Source organism: Hypanus sabinus, chromosome 27 (genome assembly GCF_030144855.1).
Source record: "Hypanus sabinus isolate sHypSab1 chromosome 27, sHypSab1.hap1, whole genome shotgun sequence".
Taxonomy (NCBI): domain Eukaryota; kingdom Metazoa; phylum Chordata; class Chondrichthyes; order Myliobatiformes; family Dasyatidae; genus Hypanus; species Hypanus sabinus.
This window is the reverse complement of record NC_082732.1, coordinates 3,584,920-3,608,767: the sequence shown is the minus strand read 5'-3', so window position 1 is coordinate 3,608,767 and position 23,848 is coordinate 3,584,920. Positions and strand designations below refer to the sequence as shown.

Sequence of the window (23,848 nt, the reverse complement as noted above, 5' to 3'; positions counted from 1 at the left end):
AGAAAAATAGAGGGTTGCGGGGTAGTGTGGATTTAGTACTTCTTTAAGTATTACATGGGGTCGGCACAATATTGAAGGCCGAAGGGCCTAAACTGTGCTGTAGTATTCTAGTGTCTAGTAACACAGTATTATGATAAACTGTCTTAATCAATGGGTAGGTCTTTCAGGTATTGCCTTAAGCTAATTTCAATCTTACATAACAGGAAGAACATTCTTAGCTGCTGTGATTGTGTGTCCAAAATCCATGATATTGTGTTTGGTGTGCCGCAAGCACCAATTCTTAGCCCGTTGTTGTTCTCACTCTACCTGCTCCTATTAGGCCAGATTATTTCAAGGTGAATTACTACAGCTAAGCAAACAACACACAACAGTATTTATCTATTACACCAGATGACAAATTATTTAAAGAATTTCCCAAATTGTAATTTAGAACCGTGGACATTCATCAACAGGTTCTTATTTAATACAGCCCTAATACATTTCTGAATATGGTTCATAAACTAGTAAAAGAAATGTGTGTAACTTTACAGCTTCAGCATTTAATGTGCATTTTCATGCACTCCACATTCATTCACACAAACTTAAGTATAGTTGTTGCTTTGATGTGCACAGCCGTGGTGCTTCAAACAGGATCTGGTGCAAGATTAGCAAATACTGTATCTGACTTCCATAAAGCAAATAGACAAACACTAATGCAGGGTTCCATTCCTGTGAACTTATTGTAACCTGAACAGTTTGCAAGCCAGAAATGCACCTGTGACCACTTTTTCAGGCAGCAGACGAGGCCTACACAGCCCTACATAAGCTGGCGAATCCATCCCAGCTTCTTCCAAATGTCATTTATAGGTACGTAAGCTGGACAGGACTTGTAAGTGCACTACAAATTACAAAGATAGCATCACAGATCACAGTGTTCACTGCAGAAGTCCTGCAGTGAGACTACAATTTGTTTTTATTGATTACCATTAATTAAATCACAGGACCCTTTTTAAGATAAAATTCACAAAAATTTATTACCTTTATACTCTCTACCACTTTACGGATATATATGGTGGCTTGAGTATACTCTCTTAAATCTCGCTGTTGTTGGCAAAGCAGTCCTTCTCGACATTCTCCACATAGACCTACATGTAAAAATGCAAACGGAGAAGCTAATGACCTTTAAACTTAAAACACTTGTCTGTGCATTTAGTAAATATGAATATCAAGCACTGAAATGATCTGTGCCAGCCAGTGCAATTGGCTGTTCATACAATTAGCTTAGTTACAACTTTCACTTACAGCTTTCGCAATATTGCCATTGAGAAATTCAATTCCAAAATGCTGTTTTATTCAGCATTTTATGTTTGAAAATAAACTTGGGCACTAAATAGCCTCCTCTTGTCCCCGATAATAATTTAGGTTCAAATTACATAATTTAAAGGTTATGTCCACTTGCAGCTGCACTTTTATCTATTTAAAGCTTTTGTGAGATCGCTGTGTAATAAAATGGACCAGTTGACAGCTCTAGTCAGGAGTCAGAGCAGTGTTATCTGTTTTACTGAAACGTGGCTGCACGAGGACATACCCGACCAAAACATTTCCATAGACGGCTTCCAGACCGTTCGGGCCGATCAGAATTGCACTGAGAGCGGTAAGCGTAAAGGATAGGGGCTTGCTGTTCTGGTAAACAACAGATGGTGTAATCCTGGTCATATTATGATCAAGGAACGTGTTTGTAGCCCGGATATTGAACTTTTTGCTGTTGGACTCCGGCCATATTATTTGTCAAGGGAAATCTCACATGCAATCGTGGTTGTTGTATACATCCCTCCCTCTGCCAACCTGATGTCGGCATGTAACATCATTCTCACCGTCATAGCCAGACTACAAACCCAGCACCCCAGTGCTCTCATTACCATCTCGGGTGACTCCAATCATGTTACCATGGCTAGAAAACTGCCCAACTTCACGCAGTATGTGAGCTGTACAACCAGAGGGGAGAGGACCCTGGACTTGATGTATGCTAACATTAAGGATGCAAACAGCTCCTCTCCCCTCCCCCCACTGGGAAGGTCAGATCACAACCTGGTGCATCTCAAACCCTACTACGTGCCTCTGGTGAAGAGTAAACCTGCAACCTCGAGGACAGTGAGGAAATGGTTGGGGGAGGCTTATGATGCACTCCAGGGTTGTTTTGAGGTGACACTGGCAGGCCCTCTGTGAGCCACATGGAGAGGACATTGATGGGCTCACAGAGTGCATCACTGGTTACATCAACTTCTGTGTGGACTACAATGTTCCGGCAAGAACTGTCCTTTGTTATTCAAATAACAAGCCATGGGTAACAAAGGACATTAAGGACATCCTGAACATTAAAAAGGGGGTGTTTAGAGATGGAAATAGGGAGGAGCTGAGGACAATACAGAGGGACCTGAAAGCCAAGATCAGGGAGGCTAAAGACAGGTACAGGAGGAAGCTTGAGTGGAAACTCCAGCAGAACAACATGAGAGAGGTCTGGAGTGGGATGAGGACCATCACTGGGTTCCAGCAAACTAGGAATAGAGGAGCTGAAGGCAGTGTGGACAGGGCCAATGAACTTAACCTGTTCAACAGATTTGATACTATGACATCTCCCCACCCCGCACATGATTCATCTGTTGTTGGCCCCCCAACTAACACATACTCCACTCTCCTTTCCTATCCCTCCTCACAGCTCCCCACCCTGCTCTCATAAATACACCCCTCCCCCACCTGAAACCACCACAGTGGACTTCACATTTGAACAGGTGAGAAGACAGCTGAAACGTCTCCACCCAAGCAAGGCTGCAGGCCCAGATGGTGTCAGCACCAGGGTGCTCAAAGCCTGTGCCCCGCCAGTTATGTGGAGTACTTCACCATGTCTTCAACCTGAGCCTGAGTCTCCAGAGGGTTCCTGTGCTGTGGAAGACGTCCTGCCTCTTCCCTGTACCGAAGATGCCGTGCCCCAGGGGCTCCAATGACTACAGACCAGTGGCATTTACCTCCTACATCATGAAGACCCTGGAGAGACTTGTTCTAGAGCAGCTCCGGCCTATGGTTAGGCCACACTTAGACCTCCTCCAGTTCGCCTACCAGCCCTGACTAGGAGTTGAGGATGCCATTGTCTACCTGCTGAACCGTGTCTACGCCCACCTGGACAAGCCGGCAAGCACTGTGAGGGTCATGTTTTTTGACTTCTCCAGTGCATTCAACACCATCTGCCCTGCTCTGCTGGGTGAGAAGCTGACAATGATGCAGGTGGATGCTTCCCTGGTGTCATGGATTATTGATTACCTGACTGGCAGACCACAGTACGTGCGCTTGCAACACTGTGTGTCAGACAGAGTGGTCAGCAGCACTGGGGCTCCACAGGGGATTGACCTGTCTCCTTTTCTCTTCACCATCTACACCTCGGACTTCAACTACTGCACAGAGTCTTGCCATCTTCAGAAGTTTTCTGATGACTCTGCCATAGTTGGATGCACCAGCAAGGGAGATGAGGCGGAGTACAGGGCTACGGTGGGAAACTTTGTCACATGGTGTGAGCAGAATCATCTGCAGCTTAATATGACAAAGACTAAGGAGCTGGTGGTGGACCTGAGGAGGGTTAAGGCACCAGTGACCCCTGTTTCCATCCAAGGGGTCAGTGCGGACATGGTGGAGAATTACAAATACCTGGGGATATGGATTGACAATAAACTGGTCAAAGAACACTGAGGCTATCTACAAGAAGGGTCAGAGCCGTCTCTACTTCCTGAGGAGACTGAGGTCTTTTAACATCTGCCAGATGATGCTGAGGATGTTCTACGAGTCTGTGGTGGTCAGTGCTATCATGTTTGCTGTTGTGTGCTGGGGCAGCAGGCTGAGGGTATCGGACACCAACAGAATCAACAAACTCATTTGTAAGGCCAGTGATGTTGTTGGGGTGAAACTGGACTCTCTGACGGTGGTGTCTGAAAAGAAGATATTGTCCAAGTTGCATGCCATCTTGGACAATGTCTCTCATCCACTCCATAATGTGCTGGTTAGGCACAGGAGTATGTTCAGCCAGAGACTCATTCCACTGAGATGCAACATGAGCGTCACAGGAAGTCATTCCTGCCTGTGGCCATCGAACTTTACAACTTCTCCCTCGGAGTGTCAGACACCCTGAGCCAATAGGCTGATCCTGGACTTATTTCCACTTGGAAAAATTTACATATTATTATTTAATTATTTATGGTTTTATATTGCTATATTTCTACACTATTCCTGGTTGGTGCGACTGTAATGAAACCCAATTTCCCTCAGGATCAATAAAGTATGCCTGTCTATCTGTCTGTTTTGTACCCACACATTGTTAAAATGGAGTCAATTCTGCAACCACATCAAAAATTAGACTGCATTCTTCCATTTCAGAGCCTGTTATATGCTGTACCTGACATTGAGCATATACAAAATGTTATTTGTAGCAAAGATTGTAAGTGACAGCAGTGTGGTTAAGGTTAAGCATAAAATTTGCTTTGGGGCTAGAGGAATAGAATACCTCCGATATTAGATTATACATTTCTGTAATTAAAGTTAATTATTCAATGTAAAAAAAATCATGCCAACCCTCATGGGAAATTGCCTTACCAGGACTAGTACAATATTCCAATTGTACAGTTCCAGTTTCTCCAGTTTTTCTCAGTCGAATGACTTTAATTGTGTTATCAACAACAAATAATTTGTGGATGATGTCCCATTCACTTGGCCATATCAGAGCTACACTGTGCAAAGGAAGATACAGGTTATTGAAATTTGAAAGAATGTTCAACTTAAACAATGAAACATTAAATATTCAAAATCTCAGAAGTTGTGGAATAATATTGCAAAGAACACTGCCACATAAAAATGTAATTATTTTATTACTGACTTTCAGTGAAGCGAGCCAAATATTAAATGTACCAGCTATTCACATGAAAACTGTCAATCAATAATATTTTCCTGATTTATCGAGATAAGTGTAGACTCGATTTACTTAGTCAATAGTTACTGAAAAGTACAGAACAGAGGCCATTCGGCCAATCTAGTCTGTGACAAAACCATTTAAACTGTCTACTTCCATCAATCTGCACCTTGACCATACCTCTACCATACATATCCCTATCCAAACTACTCTTAACTGTTGAAATTGAGCTTTCACAGACTACTTGCGCTGGCAGCTCACTCCATACTCTCATGACCCTCTGAGTGAGGACATTTCTTCTCATGTTCCCCTTAAACTTTTTACCTTTCACCCTAAACCTCTTGCCGTGGCCCCACCCAACATCAATTCAAAAAGCCTGCTTGCATTTACCCTATCTACAGTTGCCTATAAAAAGTTTTCACCAACCTTATAAATGTTCATGTTTTATTGCTTTAACAGCACTGAATCACAGTGGATTTAATTTGGCTTTTTTGATATCGACCAGCAGAAAAAGACTCATGTTAAAGTGAAGATAGATCTCTACGAAGTGATCTCTAAATTAACCACAAATATAAAACAAAAAAATAACTGATTGCATAAGTCTTCACCCTCTTTAATATGACACACCAAATCATCACTGGTGTAGCCGATTGGTTTTAGAGGTTACATTACTAGTTAAATGGAGATCTGTTTTTGGAGACATATGTGCAGTCAAGGTGTTTCAATTGACTGTAGTAAAAATACACCTATATCTGTAAGGTCCAACTTCTGGTGAGTCAGAATCCTGGCAAAAACTATACAATGAAGACAAAAATACACTCTAAGCAATTCTGCAAAAAGGTTATTGAAAAGCACATGTCAGAAGATGGATACAAGAAAATTTCCAAGTCACTGAATATCCCTTGGAGTACAGTCAAGTCAATCATCAAGAAATGGAAAGAATATGGCACAGCTGTAAATCTGCCTACAGCAGGCTGTCCTCAAAAACTGAGTGAGTGTGCAAGAAGGGCACTAATGAGGGAAGCTACCAAGAGACCCATGACAACTCTAGAGAAGTTACTAGCTTCAGTGGCTGAGATGGGAGAGACTGAGCATACAACTGTTGCCCAGATGCTTCACCAGTCACAGCTTTATTGTAGAGTGACAGAGAAAGTCACTATTGAAAAAAAAACTCACTTGAAATCTTGGCTTGAGTTTGCATGTGGGTGACAGTAGTAGCTGGAAGGAGGTTTTATGGTCTATGAAACCAAAATTGAGCTTTATTGCTATCAGACTAAATGCTATGTTTGGTGGGGGGGGGGGGGGGGGTGAATACTTAAGTAATCAATTTTGTTAATTTGAAATTAATGTAGATCACTTTGTAGAGATCTGTTTTCACTTTGATACAAAAATGTCTTTTTCTATTTATCAGTGTCAAAAAAAGCCAAATTAAAACCGCTGTGATTCAATGTTTAGAGACAGAAACATAGAAAACATACAGCACAATACAGGCCCTCCAGCCCACAAACCTGTGCCAAAATATGTCCCACCTTACAGCTACCTAGGCTTTACCCGTAGCCCTTTAGTTTTCTAAGCTCCATTCAGCCATCCAGAAGTCTCTTAAAAGACCCTATTGTTTCCGCCTCCACCACTGCCGCCGGCAGCCCATTCCACGCACTCACCATTCTCCTCATAAAAAACTTACCCCTGACATCTCTGTACTTACTTCCAAGCACCTTAAAACTATTCCCTCTCGTGCTAGCCATTTCAGTCCTTGGGAAAAGCCTCTGACTAATGATCAATGCCTCTCATTATCTTGTACACCTCTATCAGGTCACCTCTCATCCTCCATCGTTCCAAGGAGAAAAGTCCTAATTCACTCAACCAATTCTCATAAGGCATGCTCCCCAATCCAGGCAACATCCTTGTAAATCTCCTCTGCACCCTTTCTATGGTTTCCACATCCTCCCCGTAGTGAGACAACCAGAACTGAGCACAGTACTCCAAGTGGGGTCTGACCAGGGTTCTATATAGCTGCAACGTTACCTCTCAGCTCCTAAACTCAATCCCACGATTGATGAAGGCCAATGCACTATATGCCTTCTTAACCATAGAGTCAACCTGCGCAGCAGCTTTGGGTGTCCTATGGACTCGGACCCCAAGATCCCTCTGATCCTCCAGACCACCAAGAGTCTTACTATTAATGCTATATTCTGCCATCATATTTGACCTACCAAAATGAACCACCTCACACTTATCAGGGTTGAACTCCATCTGCCACTTCTCAGACCAGTTTTGCATCCTATCAATATCCCATGGTAACGTCTGACAGCCCTCCATATTATCCACAACACCCCCAACCTTTGTCTCATCAGCAAATTTACTAACCCATCCCTCCACTTCCTCATCCAGGTCATTTATAAAAATCACAAAGAGTAAGGGTCCCAGAACAGATCCTTGAGGCACACCACTAGTCACCAGCCTCCATGCAGAATATGACCTGTCTACAACCACTCTCTGTCTTCTGTGGGCAAGCCAGTTCTGGATCCACAAAGCAATGTCCCCTTGGATCCCATGCCTCCTTACTTTTTTCATGCTCCTGAACCTTCTCCCGGAGGGAAGTGGGACAAAAAGTGTGTTGGCTGGGTGGGACATCCTTGATTATCCTGGCAGCACTGCTCTGACAGTGTGCGGTGTAAAGTGAGTCCAAGGATGGAAGATTGGTTTGTGTGATGTGCTGGGCTATGTTCTTCCGGTCTTGGACAGGACAACTTCCATACCAGGTTGTGATGCACCCGAGAAGAATGCTTTCTACGGTGCACCTATAAAAATCAGTGAGGGCTTTAGGGGACAGGCCAAATTTCTTAAGCTTTCTAGGGAAGTAAAGGCGCTGGTGGGCCTTCTTGGCAGTGGACTCTGCTTGGTTAGACCAAGTCAGGTCACTTGTGATATTCATCCCAAGGAACTTAAAGCTTTTGACCTGTTCCACCTGCGCACCACCGATGTAGATGAGGTCATATGGTCCACTACTCCTTCTGAAGTCAACAACCAATTCCTTCGTCAATTCCATCTGTCATTTTTCAGCCCATTTTTCCAGCTGGTCCAGATCCCGGTGCAATCTTTGATAGTCTTCCTCTGTCCACTATGCCTCCAACTTGGGGTCATCCGCAAATTTGATTATCCAATAAATCACATTATCATCCAGATTGTTGATTTAGATGAAAAACAACAATGGACTCAGCACCAACCCTGTGGAAGCCTAATAGTCACAGACCTCCAGTCTGCGAGGCAACCATCTACTATCACTCTCTGGCTTCTCTCATACAGCTAATGTCTAATCCAATTTACTAACTCTATCATTTACTATTGCAATCAATATATTTTGAGGTTTCAGACAGACTCCACAAATTATTGAATGGTCCTGTCTCCTCCCAAAAATACATGCGTCTAATGAAGTAAAAGAAACAAGAAATGTTTGTCTTCATCAGACATCACAAGCAAAGTAGCACAGCTGCCATCAGATGTTCTATCCATTTACCCATACTCGTTCAAAGTTAATAACATGAGAACTGCAATCTCAGAAAAGATTTAAGTTCTTTGCAAGGGAACAAACTTTGATTCAATGGGAAAACAAAACAACTACTAACCTAAACAATGTCTGAATGTACTGAACTTTACAAAGGGCAAATGAGCAGCACCAATCAATGTCCCGGTGCATGTAATGGCAACAAATTAATGTATTTATTTATTTATACTTAGAGATACAGCATGGACCAATGAACTGTGCTGCCCAGCAGCCCACCCATTTAACACATTGTCCTGTGATAAGGCTAGTGTTACAATGGCACTGGTACAACTTTGGACGGTGGGAGGAAACCAGAGCACTCGGAGGAAGCCCATGCAGTCACAGGAAGAACGTACAGTTGGCACTGGAATTGAAGTTTGAACACCCAAGTTCTAATAAAACATCGTGTTAACCGCTACACTACTGTGGCGCCTCTTTATCATTGTAAAACAGCCTGAGATCCTTCCAAAGTGGATCATCACACAATTTCAGGGCAAATTGCCAATAGCTTGGCTGTGAGATAAGATTTAAGAACGAGATAAGGGAGAGATGCAATGGTTGTACAGAGAAAATTCCAAAACTTTTGGATGTACAGTAGACTGCTAAAGGTATTCCCAAGAACAGCATTCCCAACAATAGTGAAGTGATTAATTCAGTATTGTGCAAGAAGCCATAACTGGAGGACTACTGGCATCTCGAGGGAATGGAGGTTAGAGGCTGCCAACACAAAACAATGACCAACTTGGAGTGAAGGTATGAACTACAGAACTGAGTTTCCGCTTGAATGGTAGCTACTGCAAGTCACTGAGTTCAGGAATGCTGGGACAACTTAAAAGTCATGGAGGAGTAGAAGTGGATTGTAATTATCGAGGTAACAGATGCAGGTATTTAAAAAGATATTTAATAGGATGTAAGCTACACTGGCAAGACCAGACTTATTGTCCATCTCTTATTGTGCTTAAAAAGATAGTGGAGAGTCGTCTTAGATAGCTGCAGTCTTTTTGGCCAGGTAATCTTAAAGTTTTTTGGAGTCAGGCACTCTAGGATTCATACCCTATGGTAATGAATACAAAAACAAAAGTCAGAGAAACACAAATGTGACTGTCTAATGGTATACAACAACTGAGCAGACTGGAAAAAAATATTGTGAGTGACTGGTTACTCTGAGGTGCTAAATAAATTGGGGTCAGAATAATGTATGATGTCAAGGGGAAAAAAGGTACATACCATATATTTGCAAAGACTAATAACCTCTTCAGGATAAAAATAATGCCATCCACGTGGTATGTTATTACACCAAAGAGAATGCATAATTACAGGCTTCTTTCACTCAGGGAGTAAAACTTCAACAGCTTACATACACTTATATATCCAACTTACTGATATGGAAGAAACCCATTGGAACAGAATGTGAATTTATAATTTGAGGCATGGGATATAGTTTAGAGAAAAAATGGTGATTATTTTATCCTGACCTGTAGTATGGAAATTTTGATTCTACCACTTCAGATTGGAATGTTTAACTTTAATTGTCATTTTCTTTGCAGTTTAACAATTAATTATCCACTTGTATTTTAAGTGGCCTTTATATGCTAACAGTTTGATAGCCTCTAGTTGCTATATAAAGTACAATTCTAGAAGTTTCTTTGTACTTCATTGAGTGACCAAGTGCTTTTTCATTATTTAAATTTTACTGCAATATTGAATGTATTTTCTAATTAGTTGTCTCCCATCTACAGATTTGAATGGAATTTCTCTTATCTCTGGGTATAAAAGTAGCTGTTTCAAAGTACATATATTATCAAAGAATGTATACAGTACATAACCTTGAGATTCATCTTCCTGCAGGCATCCTGAAACACCACAGAACCCATTTAGGGACAATATCAAAACACAATGCATGAAAATAAAGAACAAATCACGCAAACATTAGAAGTGAGCAAATAACACACAGAATATTAAACATCACATCACAGAGACCCCAAAACAGTCCATGAGTGACAACCACTGTCAGTTCAGTTTAGCGCTGTGCCAATGACTGCAAATCTCAGATGCAGAGCCAAATAGCGAAACGAATAACCATAAGCACATAGAACATGAATCGCACAGTCCTCCAAAAAGGAGTCTACAACAGCGGAACATGTTGGGTGTTGAGGACATTAAACATCAAACCACAAAAGCCCTCGAGAAAGAGTCCCACCGTCACGAGCCATCTTTAGTTTCTCTCTCCAAATAGTAAGATCCTCTGTCCCTGTTTGCTTCAACTTCCTCATCAACTTTTGAAAAGACAATCATGAAACAACAAGTTTTATTTCTCATTCCTGACTAAAGAGCCTTGGATTTAAACACCAGAATCCAACAACCACAATAAAAGTTCAGACCGTTTGCCAGAGAAAGGTAAACATTTTCACCTTTAGATCCTAACAATCACTTTGTACACGCGATATTCTTTAAACAGATACCAAGTTATGTTCTTGTAAAGTATATATTCAAGGGATATATACAGTGAATTCCACAGATCACTGTTCTCTGTCTAAAGAAATTTATCCTCATCTTTCTAAAAGGACGTTCCTCTATACTGAGGCTGTGTCCTCTGGTCTTAGACTCCTCCACCACTCTATCTAGGTCTCTCAGCATTCGAAAGGCCATCCCTTATTCTTCTGAATTCCAGTCAATAGCAGCCCTGAGCCATCAAACTCTCCTCATATAACAAGCCTTTCAAACCCGGAATCATTTTCACGGACCTCCTCTGAACTCTCTCTGATGTCAGCACATCCTTTCTTGGATTAAAGGCCCAAAACTGTTCACAATACTCCAAGTGATGCCTCACATGTGCTTTATAAAGCCTCAACATTACATCCCTGCTTTTGTATTCTGGTCCTCTCAAAATGAATGTTAACATCACATTTGCTATATTCACTACTGATTCAACCTACAAATTAAGCTTTAGGGAATCCTGCACAAGGACCCAAGATTTTTGGATGTTCCCTCCATTTAGAAAACAGTCTACCCTTTTATTTCTCCTATCGAAGTGCATATCCATACACTTCCCAACACTGTATTTTATCTGCCGCTTCTTTGCCTATCTGCCTAATCTGTCTAAGGTAGCCTCTCAACTTCCTCAAAACTACCTGCCTCTCCTCCTATCTTAATATTATCAGCAAACTTGGCTATAAAGCCATCATCCAAGTCATTGACATATAATGTAAAAAGAAGCAACCCCAACACATGTGGAACACTAAGTCTCCCTTTATTCCCACTCTTTTCCCCCTGCCAATCAGCCAATGCTCTATCCATGTTAGTATCTTTCCTGTAATACCATGGGCTCCTAACTTGTTAAGTAGTCTCATGAGTGGGGCATGTTGTCAAAGGCCTTCTGAAAATCCAAGTACACAACATCAACCAATTCCCCCTTGTCTATCCTGCTTGTTATTCAAAGAATTCCAACAGATTAGTCAGGCAAGATTTTTCCTTAAGGAAACCTTGCTGATTACAGTCTATTTTATCAAGAGCCTCCAAGTACCCCAAAACCACATCCTTAACAATCTACACCAACATTTTCCGAACCACTGAGCTCAGACTAACTGGCCTATAAATTCCTTTCTTTTGCTTCTCACCCTTCTTGAAGACCGGAGTAACATTTACAATTTTTTATTCCTCCAGAACCATGCCAGAATCAATTGATCTTGAAGGATCATTACTAATTCCTAAGTGGAGGGATGGAACTTCGGAGATGATGAAGCCTAATGGCAACTCCTTTGCTGGCATCTTCGGAAACAGCTCTATTTCTAACTTTAATATCTCTATTTTTCCCTTTCAGTGTTCTTTTGAAGACCCTGACCTGGAATTACACACGGACTTGGTTTTTTGTGCTCTCAGGGTCTCACTACTGGCCGCTATTCAACATATCAAGGGCGTGGCTCAGAAGACTAGCACGCCTTCGGGGTCTTGGGATTTTGTGGCTCTGGAGGTGGGCGGACCTGCAGGAAATCAGAGATGGAAGATCGTAAGCAGAGAACTGGCTGCTGGCTGTGTGCCCAGAGACTAGAGTTCTTTGGGCACAGAGCTTGGTAAGAGCGCCACAAGACTTTTAACATCGTAAATGAGCGAGTTGTTTGTTATGTCTCCCCACTCGCTGTGAAATGGGGCACCTCTTTTTCCTTTATTAGGGAGGGAGAGAGAGAAGGGGGGAGGGAGGGGGGAGAGAGAGGGGGGGAGAGAGAGGGGGGGAGAGAGAGGGGGGAGAGAGAGGGGGGGAGAGAGAGGGGGGGAGAGAGAGGGGGGGAGAGGGGAGAGAGAGAGAGGGGGAGGGAGAGAGGGGAGAGGGGGAGAGGGAGAGAGGGGAGAGGGGGAGAGGGGGAGGGAGAGAGAGGGGAGGGAGAGAGAGGTGAGGGAGAGAGGGGAGAGGGAGAGAGGGGCGAGAGCAAGAGAGGAGCGAGAGGGGAGGGAGAGAGAGGGAGAGGGGAAGGGAGAGAGAGGGAGAGGGGGAGGGAGGGAGGGAGGGAGGGAGGGACACACACACTGGTATGTCGAATTACTGGGTAAACAAGTAGACTTTGGGGTACTGCAAGTCTGTGTCTTTATAGATGCTTTGCTGCACGCTTCAGAGCTTGGTGGGGGTTGCTAATGCTTTTTTTGCTGGTGGAGGAGAGGTATCATTGCTTTGCTGCTGCTTATGCATGGAAGGGGATAGTGAGGGGCTTTGGGTTTCTAACATTTAACTGTCATTCATTCTTTGGGGCACTCCTCTGGTTTCATGGATAGATGCAAAGAAAAAGAATTTCAGGATGCATATTACATGGATTTCTCTGACATTAAATGAAGCTTTGAATTTCTCCACAATTTTTTCAGCCATCTCTTTCAGAACACTGTGGTCCATACTATAAGGTCCAGGTCGCTTATCAAGCTTCATACCTTTCAGTTTCCCAAGAATCGTCTCTGTAGTAATGGTGACTTTACATACTTCTGACGCCTGAGACTCTTGAACATCCAGCCTACTGCTAGTGTCTTTCACACTATACAAAATACTTATTTAATCTGTCCCCCAAGACTACCTCCCCAACATCATTTTCCGGGCGTCTGATACCTACTCTCACCTTTTTTTTTACACTTCATGTATCTGAGGGAACTTATTGTACTCTCTTTAATATTATTGCCTAGCTTCCCTTCATATTCCATCTTCTTTCAAGAAAGAGCGAGATAGGTATCTTATGGATAGGGGAATCAAGGAATATGGGGACAAGGCAGGAACCGGGTATTGATAGTAGATGATCAGCCATGATCTCAGAATGGCGGTGCAGACTCAAAGGGCCGAATGGTCTACTTCTGCACCTATTGCCTATTGTTTATTCTCCTTCTTTATGACTTTAGTTGCCATTTGTTGGTTTTTATCAGCTTGCCAATCTTCCAAATTTCCACTTTTGCTCTATATTATGCCCTCTCTTTGGCTTTTATTTTTGCTGACTTCTCTTGTCAGCCACAGATGCATCATCTTGCCTTTACAATACTTCTTCCTCTTCAGGATGTATATATCCTGTACCTTCTGAATTGCTCCTAGAAATTCCAGCCATTACTACTCTGCCCTCATCCCTGCTAGTGTTCTTTTCTAATCAAGTTCAGCCAGCTTTTCTATCATGCCTCTGTAATCCCATTATACCAAAGTAATGCTGATACATCTGACTTTAGCTTCTACCTCTCCAAATGTAGGGTGAACTCCATCATATTATGATTACATGGCCCTAAGGGTTCCTTTGCCTTTAGCTCTCTAATCAATTCTGGTTCATTGCACAACACCCAACCCAGAATCGCTGATCCCCTGGTGGGTTCAACCATGAGCTTCTCTAAAAAAAGCCATCTTGTAGGCATTGTAGAAATTACCCCTCTTGGGATCCAGCACCAACCTGATTTTCCTAATGTACCTGCATATCGAAATCCCCCATGACGATTGTAATTTTGGCCTTTTAGCAAGCATTTTCTATCAACCTTTGTCATTTGTGGACCACATCTTTACTCATGTTTAGGGATCTGTATGTAACTCCCTTCAGAGTCTTTTTATCTTTGCATTCTACTCACGACGATTCAACACCTTCTGTCCCTATCTCACCTTCTTCTAATGATTTGATTTCATTTTTTATCAACAAGCCACATAATGCCCTCTGCCTATCCGTCTGTCCTTGGACATTAAGTTCCCAGCTATAATCTTCTTTCAGCCATGACTCAGTGATGTCCACATCATATATGCCAATGCATAAATGTGCTTCAAATTCATCTACCTTATTCCGTATACTGTGCGAATTCAAACATAACACCTCCAGCCCTGTATTCACTCTTTTCTATTTTGTCTGCCTTTTACATTGCAACTCATCCTGTTGACTGCAATTTACCTCTATTATCAGCCTCTCCTTGCTAGTGGTCTCAGTACACACAGCCTCTGTTTGTAAACCAACTACCTCATCCTCAGCACTATCACTCTGGTTTCTATCCCCTTGCCAAATGAGTTTAAACCCTCCCAAACAGCTCTAGCAAACCTGCCAGGAAGGATATTGGTCTCCCTCAGGTTCAGGTGTAACCCGTCACTTCTGTACATCCCAATGATCCATAAAACTGAACCCTTGGGCCCTGTACCAGTTCCTCAGTCACATAGTCATCTGCCAAATTATCCTATTCTTTTCCTCACTGGCATGTAGCATATGCAACAATCCATAGAATATTAGCCTAGATGTCCTGTTTTCAGCTTTCTACCTAGCTCCCCAAAGTCTCTCTTCAGGACCTTTACATCCTTCCTACCCATATCGTTGCTGCTGATATGTACCAAAACTTCTGGCTGCTCCCCCTCCCCCTCTAGAATGCCAGAAACCCAATCTGAGACATCCATCCGGGAGGCATCTTCATTGACTAGGGTCTCTTGGTGATGAAGTCATCAAGGATCCAGTTGCAGAGGGCGCACAGAGACCCAAGCTTTGAAGCTTGTTGACTTGAACTGAGTATATGACGGTGTTGAACGCTGAACAGTAATTAATTTAAACTACAGCCTGATGTCCAGGTGACCAAAGGCTAAGTGGAGAGCCAGCGAAATTGCATCAGCTGTATATCTATTGTGGCGATAAGCAAATTGCAGCAGTCCAGGTGCTTGCTTGTGCAAGAGTTGACTCTGGCTGTGACCAACATCTCAAAGCAGTACAATTGAGTGCAGCTGGTTGAAAGCTGTTGAGGCAACTCACCCTGCTCTTCTTGGGCACGAGTATGATTGTTGCTCTTTTGAAGCAGGTGGGAATCTCTGCCTGCGGCAGCGAGAGATTAAAGAACTCCTTGAATACTCCAGCTAATTGGTTGGCACAGTTTTTCACTGCACTATCAGGGCCTGGCAACTTGTGAGGGCTTACACTCTTGAAAGATGTTCTGACGTCACCTTCTGAGATGGAGATCATAGGGTCACCAGATGCTGCAGGGATTTGCATAGGTATAGTTTTATTTCCCCTTTCAAAGCGTGCATGAAAGGTATTGAGCTCATCTGGGAGTGAAGTAATAGAGACATTCATGATATTAGGTTTCACCTTGGCGGAAGTAATGGCCTGCTAATATTGCCAGAGCTGATATGCATCTGATTCAAACTCTAACTTCAATCAGAGTTATTTATTCACCCTTAAAATAGCCCTGGCATTGTATCATTCTGGATCACCAACCTTGAATGCTATAGATCTAGCCCACAGCATTCTATGCTTCTCTTGGTTCATCCACGACTTTTGGTTTGGGTATTACGGTATGTTCTCAAAGGCATACACCCATCCACACAGGTCTCGAAGTCAGTGACAACTGTAGCATATTCATTCAGAGTCAAAGATGAGTCCTTGGATATTGCCAATCCACACACTCAATGCAGTCCTCTAAGTGCTCCTTTGCCTCTCTTGACCGTACATCCTTGGTCCTCACCGCTGGTGCTATGGTCTATATTCTCAGCCTATACAATGGATGCAGAAGTACAGCCAGGCGATTTCAAAATGTGGGCATGGGATGGCACGGTAAACCTTCTTAATGGTGGTATAACAGTGGTCAAGTGTGTTGGCTACTCTGGTCCCACAGGTGAAACACTGGTGGCAGTTGTTCAGACACTTTTTCAAGATGGCCTGGTTGAAACCCCCACAACGATAGGTAAGCATCAGGGTGCGTAGAAATCTGATTTCTGTTAGGCTTCATTGTGAAAACTGATTCCAGAAATTAGTCCTGAATATCTTGCCTTTAACTTTGAACAGTTTTTGATTTTTGCATGAGATAATAAATTAATAGCTATTATTATTTTCATGACGCAGTTTTGTTTTAAAGTAGAGTTTTACTTTCTACTGTAAGGTACATTATTGTTGTGCCGGCAGTTTTGAAAATCACTGCCAGTTATGTTTGATGTATCTTTGATTTAATGTTAAAGTATAAGTATTGGAGAGTGAAGATTTACCAAAGTACGGAAACACGAAGGATTGAGTAAAGTTGATGTTGTCAGCCGTTTAATACAGGATCGACCTTATTGGATCTTCATTCAAGAAATAGTAACCTGCATTCGAGATAGCCCCTGCCTTGTGAGAGCAGAAAGGGTTGGGTGCAGTGTTATTCGCAAAGGAAAAGGTCAGTTCCTTCAAGATGTTTTTATTTCCTTCATCGTGAGTCTTTCGGGCAAGACATATTTTGGCTGGGATCAGCAGTAACTTCACGTTGTCGAGGAATTTGTTACTTCAGGAAAGTCTCTCCTAATTGACTGTATAAATCATTTGGATTTTTGCATTTATCACTTTAAGAACTATGTTCGGATCTATCGCTTTAAGAACTGTTCGAGTTGCCATATAGCAATTAACTTCTGGTTAAGCTAGTCGTATGTTTACTTTTCATTTCTATTGAGCAGAGCTTAATAAATGTTTATTTGTTTTTTAAAAAAACCTGTCTCAATTCTATATCCATTGTTACTGTATCATAACAATTAAAACATGTAAGAAAACAATTAAAACACTTAAACCACAAATAATGAAGATCATGGAGTAAGACTCACTGTTTTGAATCCTCTTTGGTCATTGACTCTGCTGTAAACATGAGGCCTCCATGCGGACAGAGAAGAGCATTGTTGCCTACAGACGATACAGGACTGCATTTCGTTGGCTTCCTTCAGCAAACAGAATCAAATGAAAGTAGTCAGAGGAGGGACTTCCAGCAATGCAATACATGTACACTGAAAGGCAACTTTGCATACAAATATTAAAATGGAAAATTGCTTCAATGTCTCTGCTCGGATTACAGCCTTACAAGATCAGTTTCTCCTCTGTATCTTATGTCTGTTAATTGAAGGTATCACTCTGACTTAGAGTATACCGATGGACCTTTGTAATAATATCCCTTCCATCTATACAGTATCTCCATTGATGCTCGGCTGTCCTATTCAAGGTACTGTGTGAACCCAGCTGAGGTAACTTAATTATACCCAATACTGAGAATGCTGAAACTATTTATGTTCAGCTCTCACCAACAGTGACAAGTTGCCAGCACAATTTCCATCACCATTCCTTCAAATTTTCAAAAGGTTTAAATTACGGTACCCAGTAACAACATTTAAATCTTGATTAGCTTCCTAACCTGCACACAAGGGTTAACTTTTCATAACAGTAAATTATTTATCATGCCCGATTTAACACAATCAACACAAACAATGCATATCATAATTGCTTTTAGAATCAGAGACAGAATCAGGTTTATTATGTGAACTTTATTAACAGCAGTACCAGTTCAATTTAATACATAATATAGAAGGAAAAAAGGTAAAAATAAAAAAATAAATTGCAGTATATGTATATTGAATAGATTAAAAATTTTACAAAAAAACCAGAAATACTATATATTAAAAAAGTCAGGTAGTGTCCAATGGTTCCATTTAGGAATCAGATGGCAGAGGGGAAGAAGCTGTTCCTGAATCAGAGTGTGTGCCTTCAGGCTTCTATACCTCCTACCTGATGGTAACAATAAGCATGCCCTGGGTGCTGGGAGTCTTTAATAATGGACGCTGCCTTTCTGAGACACCACTCCTTGAAGATGTCCTGAGTACTTTGTAGGTTTGTACTGAAAATGGAGCCGACTAAATTTATGATCCTTTGCAGCTTCTTTCAATCCTGTGCTGTACCCAACCCCCACCCCACAATTCCAGAGGAGAATGTCCACAATCAGCTTTGTTTCATCAGATTTAAGCAGCGATAGTTTATTTAATCGCATAAACACATTGTACTAACTGTACTGACTTTGGAAGCAGTTGTGGTTTTCAGCTGTATCAGGCTGAAACAAGAATATTTAATTGCATCCATTGAGAGTTCTGCCGCCACACGAGTCACCATCTGAGGCGTCCTGGAAGTATATTACATGTACTCATTTGTCATGTGTCCTTCCTGTAACTCATTCCAAATCGCCATTTCTACAGGAGGCTAATAAATGACAAGAGAATTTCAGCACTGTGTATGTTAAATGTTCGTATTTATGCTTAATGCTAAAGAGACTAATATTCTTGTTCAATCTAATCTTTGAATCATATCAATTAATTTCAGACGATCTTTTAGCCATTATAAATAACGGTGCACACTGTGCCAACCCATCTGCATTAAGTTTGGATTGGGTAAGCAGAGTACCTTTCCTGAAATGACATCAGTAGCCAAACTTTTTAAGGAAATTTAATAGTTACACAATTATCATTATTGATAAAAGCTTTTTTAAAAAACAGATTATTTTCAACATTCTAGAATTACCTACCAAATACTGAAAGACCTAAATAGAGTGAATGCGAAGAGGTTGTTTCCAATAGCAGGAGAGTATGGAACCACAGGGCACAGATCCAATAATTTAACTACAACATGCTGCTGCCTAAGTGGGGAGACATTATCTACCATCAACATTCAGCTGACCAGTTCTCCTCAAACTTGGAAGAAGTGTATAGTAAGCAAAAAGATCACAGATGAGGAATAACAACATCTCTCTAACTTTTTCCATGCTTGTTCCTAGCAGATTAATCTAATCCAATCATTAGATTGGATGAAGAGCAGCACAGTAGTTAGTGTAATGTTATTACAGCACCAGCGACCTAGGTTCAATTCTGTCACTGTCTATAAAGAGTTTGCACATTCTCCCCTGTCCGCTTGGGTTTTCTCCAAGTATTCCAGCTTCCTTCCACTTTCCAAATATGTACAGTTTAATAGGTTAATTGGTCATGTGGATGCAATTGGGTGGGACAGGTTCATTAGGACAGAAGGACTTGTTACCTCACTGCATTTCTAAATTTAAAAAAAATCCCAATTCCCCTCTATTTCCTTGTACCCCTGCAATTTATTCTCTCTCAAAACTCATCCATTTCACTTTCCTTTCCCACTTCGGTTAATTTACAGTGACCAATTAAAACACATCTAAACACAATTAACACATCTCTGGGATAAGGAAAAAACTAGAGTTTGCACTAGAAACCATGTGTCATTGGGAGAACATATAATCTCAAAATAGGCAATGGATCAAATGCAAATGATGTGAGGCAGCTGTCCTAACTGTTGTGCCATTCTGCTGCCCTACACCAATGAGTGACTCATTATCATGTCTACTGGTTGTCTTGGCTTATCCTATAAAGGTCTATAAAGGAAGAGAAAATGTGGAAAAGTAAGCAGAATCTAGAAAGTTAATGTTTTAGGTTTGAGAAGTGAACAGCAAACATGAGGGATAAACCAACTTCAAAGTGTGTTTGCAATTCTACTTGGTGTAGATTTCCCGGTCTACAACAATGCTGGATAAAGTTTAGCATTCACATTAAGAACCTCATGGTAACATGGCACTGCTACTGCATTAAATTGGATAGGTTATAAACAGATCTGATAGCACAAATTGTGCATCAGAAAAGTGTTGTGAGCCACCAGTAGAACTCCATTGCAAATGTAATTTGATATACCCCTCATTCAACCTCTCCTACCAGTTGAAGAGTGCAGAGGAACAGACTCTGGACAGTAACAGGAGAACCAAAAAGTGAAATACTAACCTGGTGAAAATGCAACAACTTCTACTGAGCAAAAGCATGTAAATAAGAAGCAACTAATCAGATCTAAGCTCTGCTGTTCTGCCGCAGTCAGCAGTCAATGGTCTTCAAGAACAGCAGATCCAAGAAGGTTCCTATTCTTAGTTGTGGGAAGATCCAGTATGTGTGCCCAATGACATAGTTGAAACATTTGCAACATGTTCAGTCAAAAGTAGTTCACCCATGTCACTCCATTATTTAAAATGCACAGCATCACAGAAGCTAGTCCCCATTGATTTAGTTGGCGCCTTGTGATATCAAGAAAGAGATGAAACCATCGGTTACAGCAAAGGCGATGGAACAAGACAATATTCCAAATCCAAACAATAGATATAAAATAGACAAGCAGTAGTTGTGGAAAAAGAAACATTCTTCAGAATTGATGAACAGCCTTCAAGCTGAAACTTTTCTTTTTCCATAATGCTGCCTGATCTGTTGATCATTTCTAGCATTTCTGTTTTTATTTTAAATATATAAAATTGGCTATTCCTCTAAGTTGCCCTAGTACTGTTATGGTGCCTACATCTATCTGACAATATGAACAATTATCAGCTATGTCTTGCCTGGATAAAAGCATAACACCATAAAACATATAAGCCTTTCAGCCCATGGAGTAAATTGGGTTAAATTATCACCTCAAACACTGAAGGGCAAGTGAAGATGAGCTGAGTTGGGGGATTGAGCTGAGATGGTGTGTTTCAGAACTGATGCAGATGGTCAGGAGAAGTATGGCCAGGAGTAGAGGAGTTTCAATGTCCATACAGCTGGTCTGGGTTGGAGCGAGGTTGGATTGCTTTGGGTGCTGAGAAAAGTCGGAGTAGGGGAGATTCAATGCCTAAACAACTGGCTCGGTGTGAGAATGGATTATTCTGGGCACTGAGTTGATTTAAAGAGCTTTAATGCAGCTTTGGGCTGAGCAGTGAAATCTGGGCATGGAGTGAGTCACTGAGCAGCATGGTCTAGGTACTGAGCCCTTCGCTGTAGCCCGGTCTTAGTGCACTGTTTACACAATTTAAATGCCATCCCAGATCGAAGGCAAGAGTTGATTTTGCTTGCTGTCCATCATGTTCACTCTGCACTCCAAGGCGCCAGACACTTTTGCTCTTACATTGTTTGGTGATTTAAGTGCCAGCCTGAGTAGACTGAAAAGACAGGATGTCGATGTCTGAAGCAAGAACCAATTTCATTTGTTGTTGTTTGCTTCAATTGTTAGCTTGGTTTGTTTTTTTTTCCCTCTTACATATTGGGTGTTTCTTTTTGTTTGTAATTTGTTATTGAAGTTCATCATCAAACAAATATTTCCATAAGATGTATTTCAGATATATAGTCATATATGCCACAAATCTCCACATAATAATTATCTGAGGTATACACTTTTAGAAAAGAGAGGAAAGAAAGAACAAGTGAAAGGAGAAAACTATGTACAAGTAGGGAGTGATTTTTTTTAACAACATATTCATTGATTTGTGAGGATAAAATCAGGCCTATGAAGTGTTATGTAGTTAAACCATTTTTCCCAGTATGAATCAAATTGTTCCAACTTATGATTAACGGATGCTGTTATCTTCTCCATTTTGTAAATATCCATTGTAATTTCCATCCATGCATTTAAGGTTGGGCTCTCCTGTGATAACCATTTCCTAGTAAGAGTCTTTTTACCAGCCACCAGCAGTATATTCATTAAAAATGTATCTCTTTTCAACGATTCTTGACGTATATACCCAAAATATATGGTCTTACTTTCTCAGGGAATTTCACATTTAAAAATGTCTTATAGAGCATTGTGTATCCCACTCCAATAGTCTTTGATAATGGGGCATTCCCAGAAAATTTGATAATGGTTTGCATTTTGATTTCCACAATTTCTCCAGCAAACAGGGAGGTTGCTACCAGAATGGGATTTCTGAGAGGGTGTAATAAAATATCTTATCAAGTTTTTCCATCTGAACTCCCTCCATTTCTGTGAACTGGTACACTTCCATTGATACCTCCATATTATTCCATATTATTGTCTATTCTTCCTCAGATATAATTATCCCTCCTTCCTTCTCCCATTCTGTGTTAATGTATGAAGTCAAATGTGTTTTAAGATTTAAATCCTTATACACGCTTGAAGTGATTCTACTACCGTTATCTGAATTATATGCTTTTCTAAATAGCTCTATCAAACATGTACTTGCCTTGGTTACATCAGGTGTTTCTTTTTAAATTTTGTTTAATTAATTGGGCTCTTTCAGGTTTCTTGCTTTCTAGCTAGTTGTAAGCAAACAGATCTCAAGGTTGTATAATTTACATATTCCTTGGTAATAAATTTACTTTGAATCTTCTCCACCATTCCATCATGGCTGATTTATTATCCCTCTAAACCGCATTCTCCTGCTTTCTCTCCATACCCTTTGACACCATAAGTCAGTCAGATCAAGACAATTAGTGTACCAATGATCAGTTATAGACAATTTTGTTAACAATGTTGTAGAGCAGCACTGACTTACCAATAACCTGGGTACCAGCATAAGCATTGTTGGGATGACTTGATTCTAGATGTTAGTACAAGATTATTTCAAACATGGATAATGGTGCTGAATTCCTGATGCAAGTTGAGAATTAATGCCCTTGATATCTCTATTTAACTAGGGAACCTGGCAAACTGGTGTCAATAAGACTGAGGAGTAAAATTGGAGTCACAGCTCAAACATAAGGAATTGCTAGGGCTCAATCACCTCAGTCCACTGCAGGAATTCCTTTGGATAGATCCCAAGTTGCTTCATTCAAAAGGTCAAAACTAGGGATGTTTGCTGATGATTACACAATATTCAATTTATCCCAAATCCCCAGCAAGTAAAAAACAAGAGAAAATCTGCAGATGCTGAAAATCCAAGCAACACACACAAAGTGCTGGAGGAACTCAGCAGGCCAGACAGTGTCTATGGAAAAGAGTACAGTTGACATTTCAGGCTGAGAACATTCAGCACGACTGGAGAGAAGAAGATGAAAAGTAGATTTTAAAAGTGGGGGGAGGGGAGGAAGAAACACAAGGTGATAGGTGAAAGGAGGGGGAAGGGTGAAGTAAAGAACCACTCAACTTTCTGCTTTCCGCAGGGATTGCACTGTACGTGACTCTCCTGTTCATTTGCCCCTCCCCACTGATCTCCATCCCAACCTTGCAAGCAGAACAAGTACTAAACCTCCTCCCTCCCTTCAGTTCTTCTAGGTGAGGCGACACTTCACCTGTGAGTCTGTTGGGGTCATATATTGTGTCCGGTGCTTCTGGTGTGGCCTCCTGTATATCAATGTGACCAGACGTAGGTTG

General features: G+C 41.4%; 1 protein-coding gene across 6 annotated transcripts in view; it reads right to left on the bottom strand.

The window, feature by feature from the left end:
* Nucleotides 1-23,848, bottom strand: part of usp48 (ubiquitin specific peptidase 48) — a 242,993-nt gene that overhangs the window by 20,226 nt on the left and 198,919 nt on the right. The window contains exons 19-21 of one of the 6 annotated variants that reach the window (XM_059951676.1): nucleotides 17,503-17,613; nucleotides 4,615-4,748; nucleotides 1,018-1,124 (exon numbers count right to left, since the gene is read on the bottom strand). In XM_059951676.1, the coding sequence (XP_059807659.1) occupies nucleotides 1,018-1,124; nucleotides 4,615-4,748; nucleotides 17,503-17,613 (352 nt within the window). Of the gene's footprint in view, nucleotides 1-1,017; nucleotides 1,125-4,614; nucleotides 4,749-12,312; nucleotides 12,452-17,502; nucleotides 18,917-23,848 lie in introns of those variants that run through there. The other 5 variants (XR_009508155.1, XM_059951677.1, XR_009508157.1 and 2 more) reach the window with 5 other exon arrangements.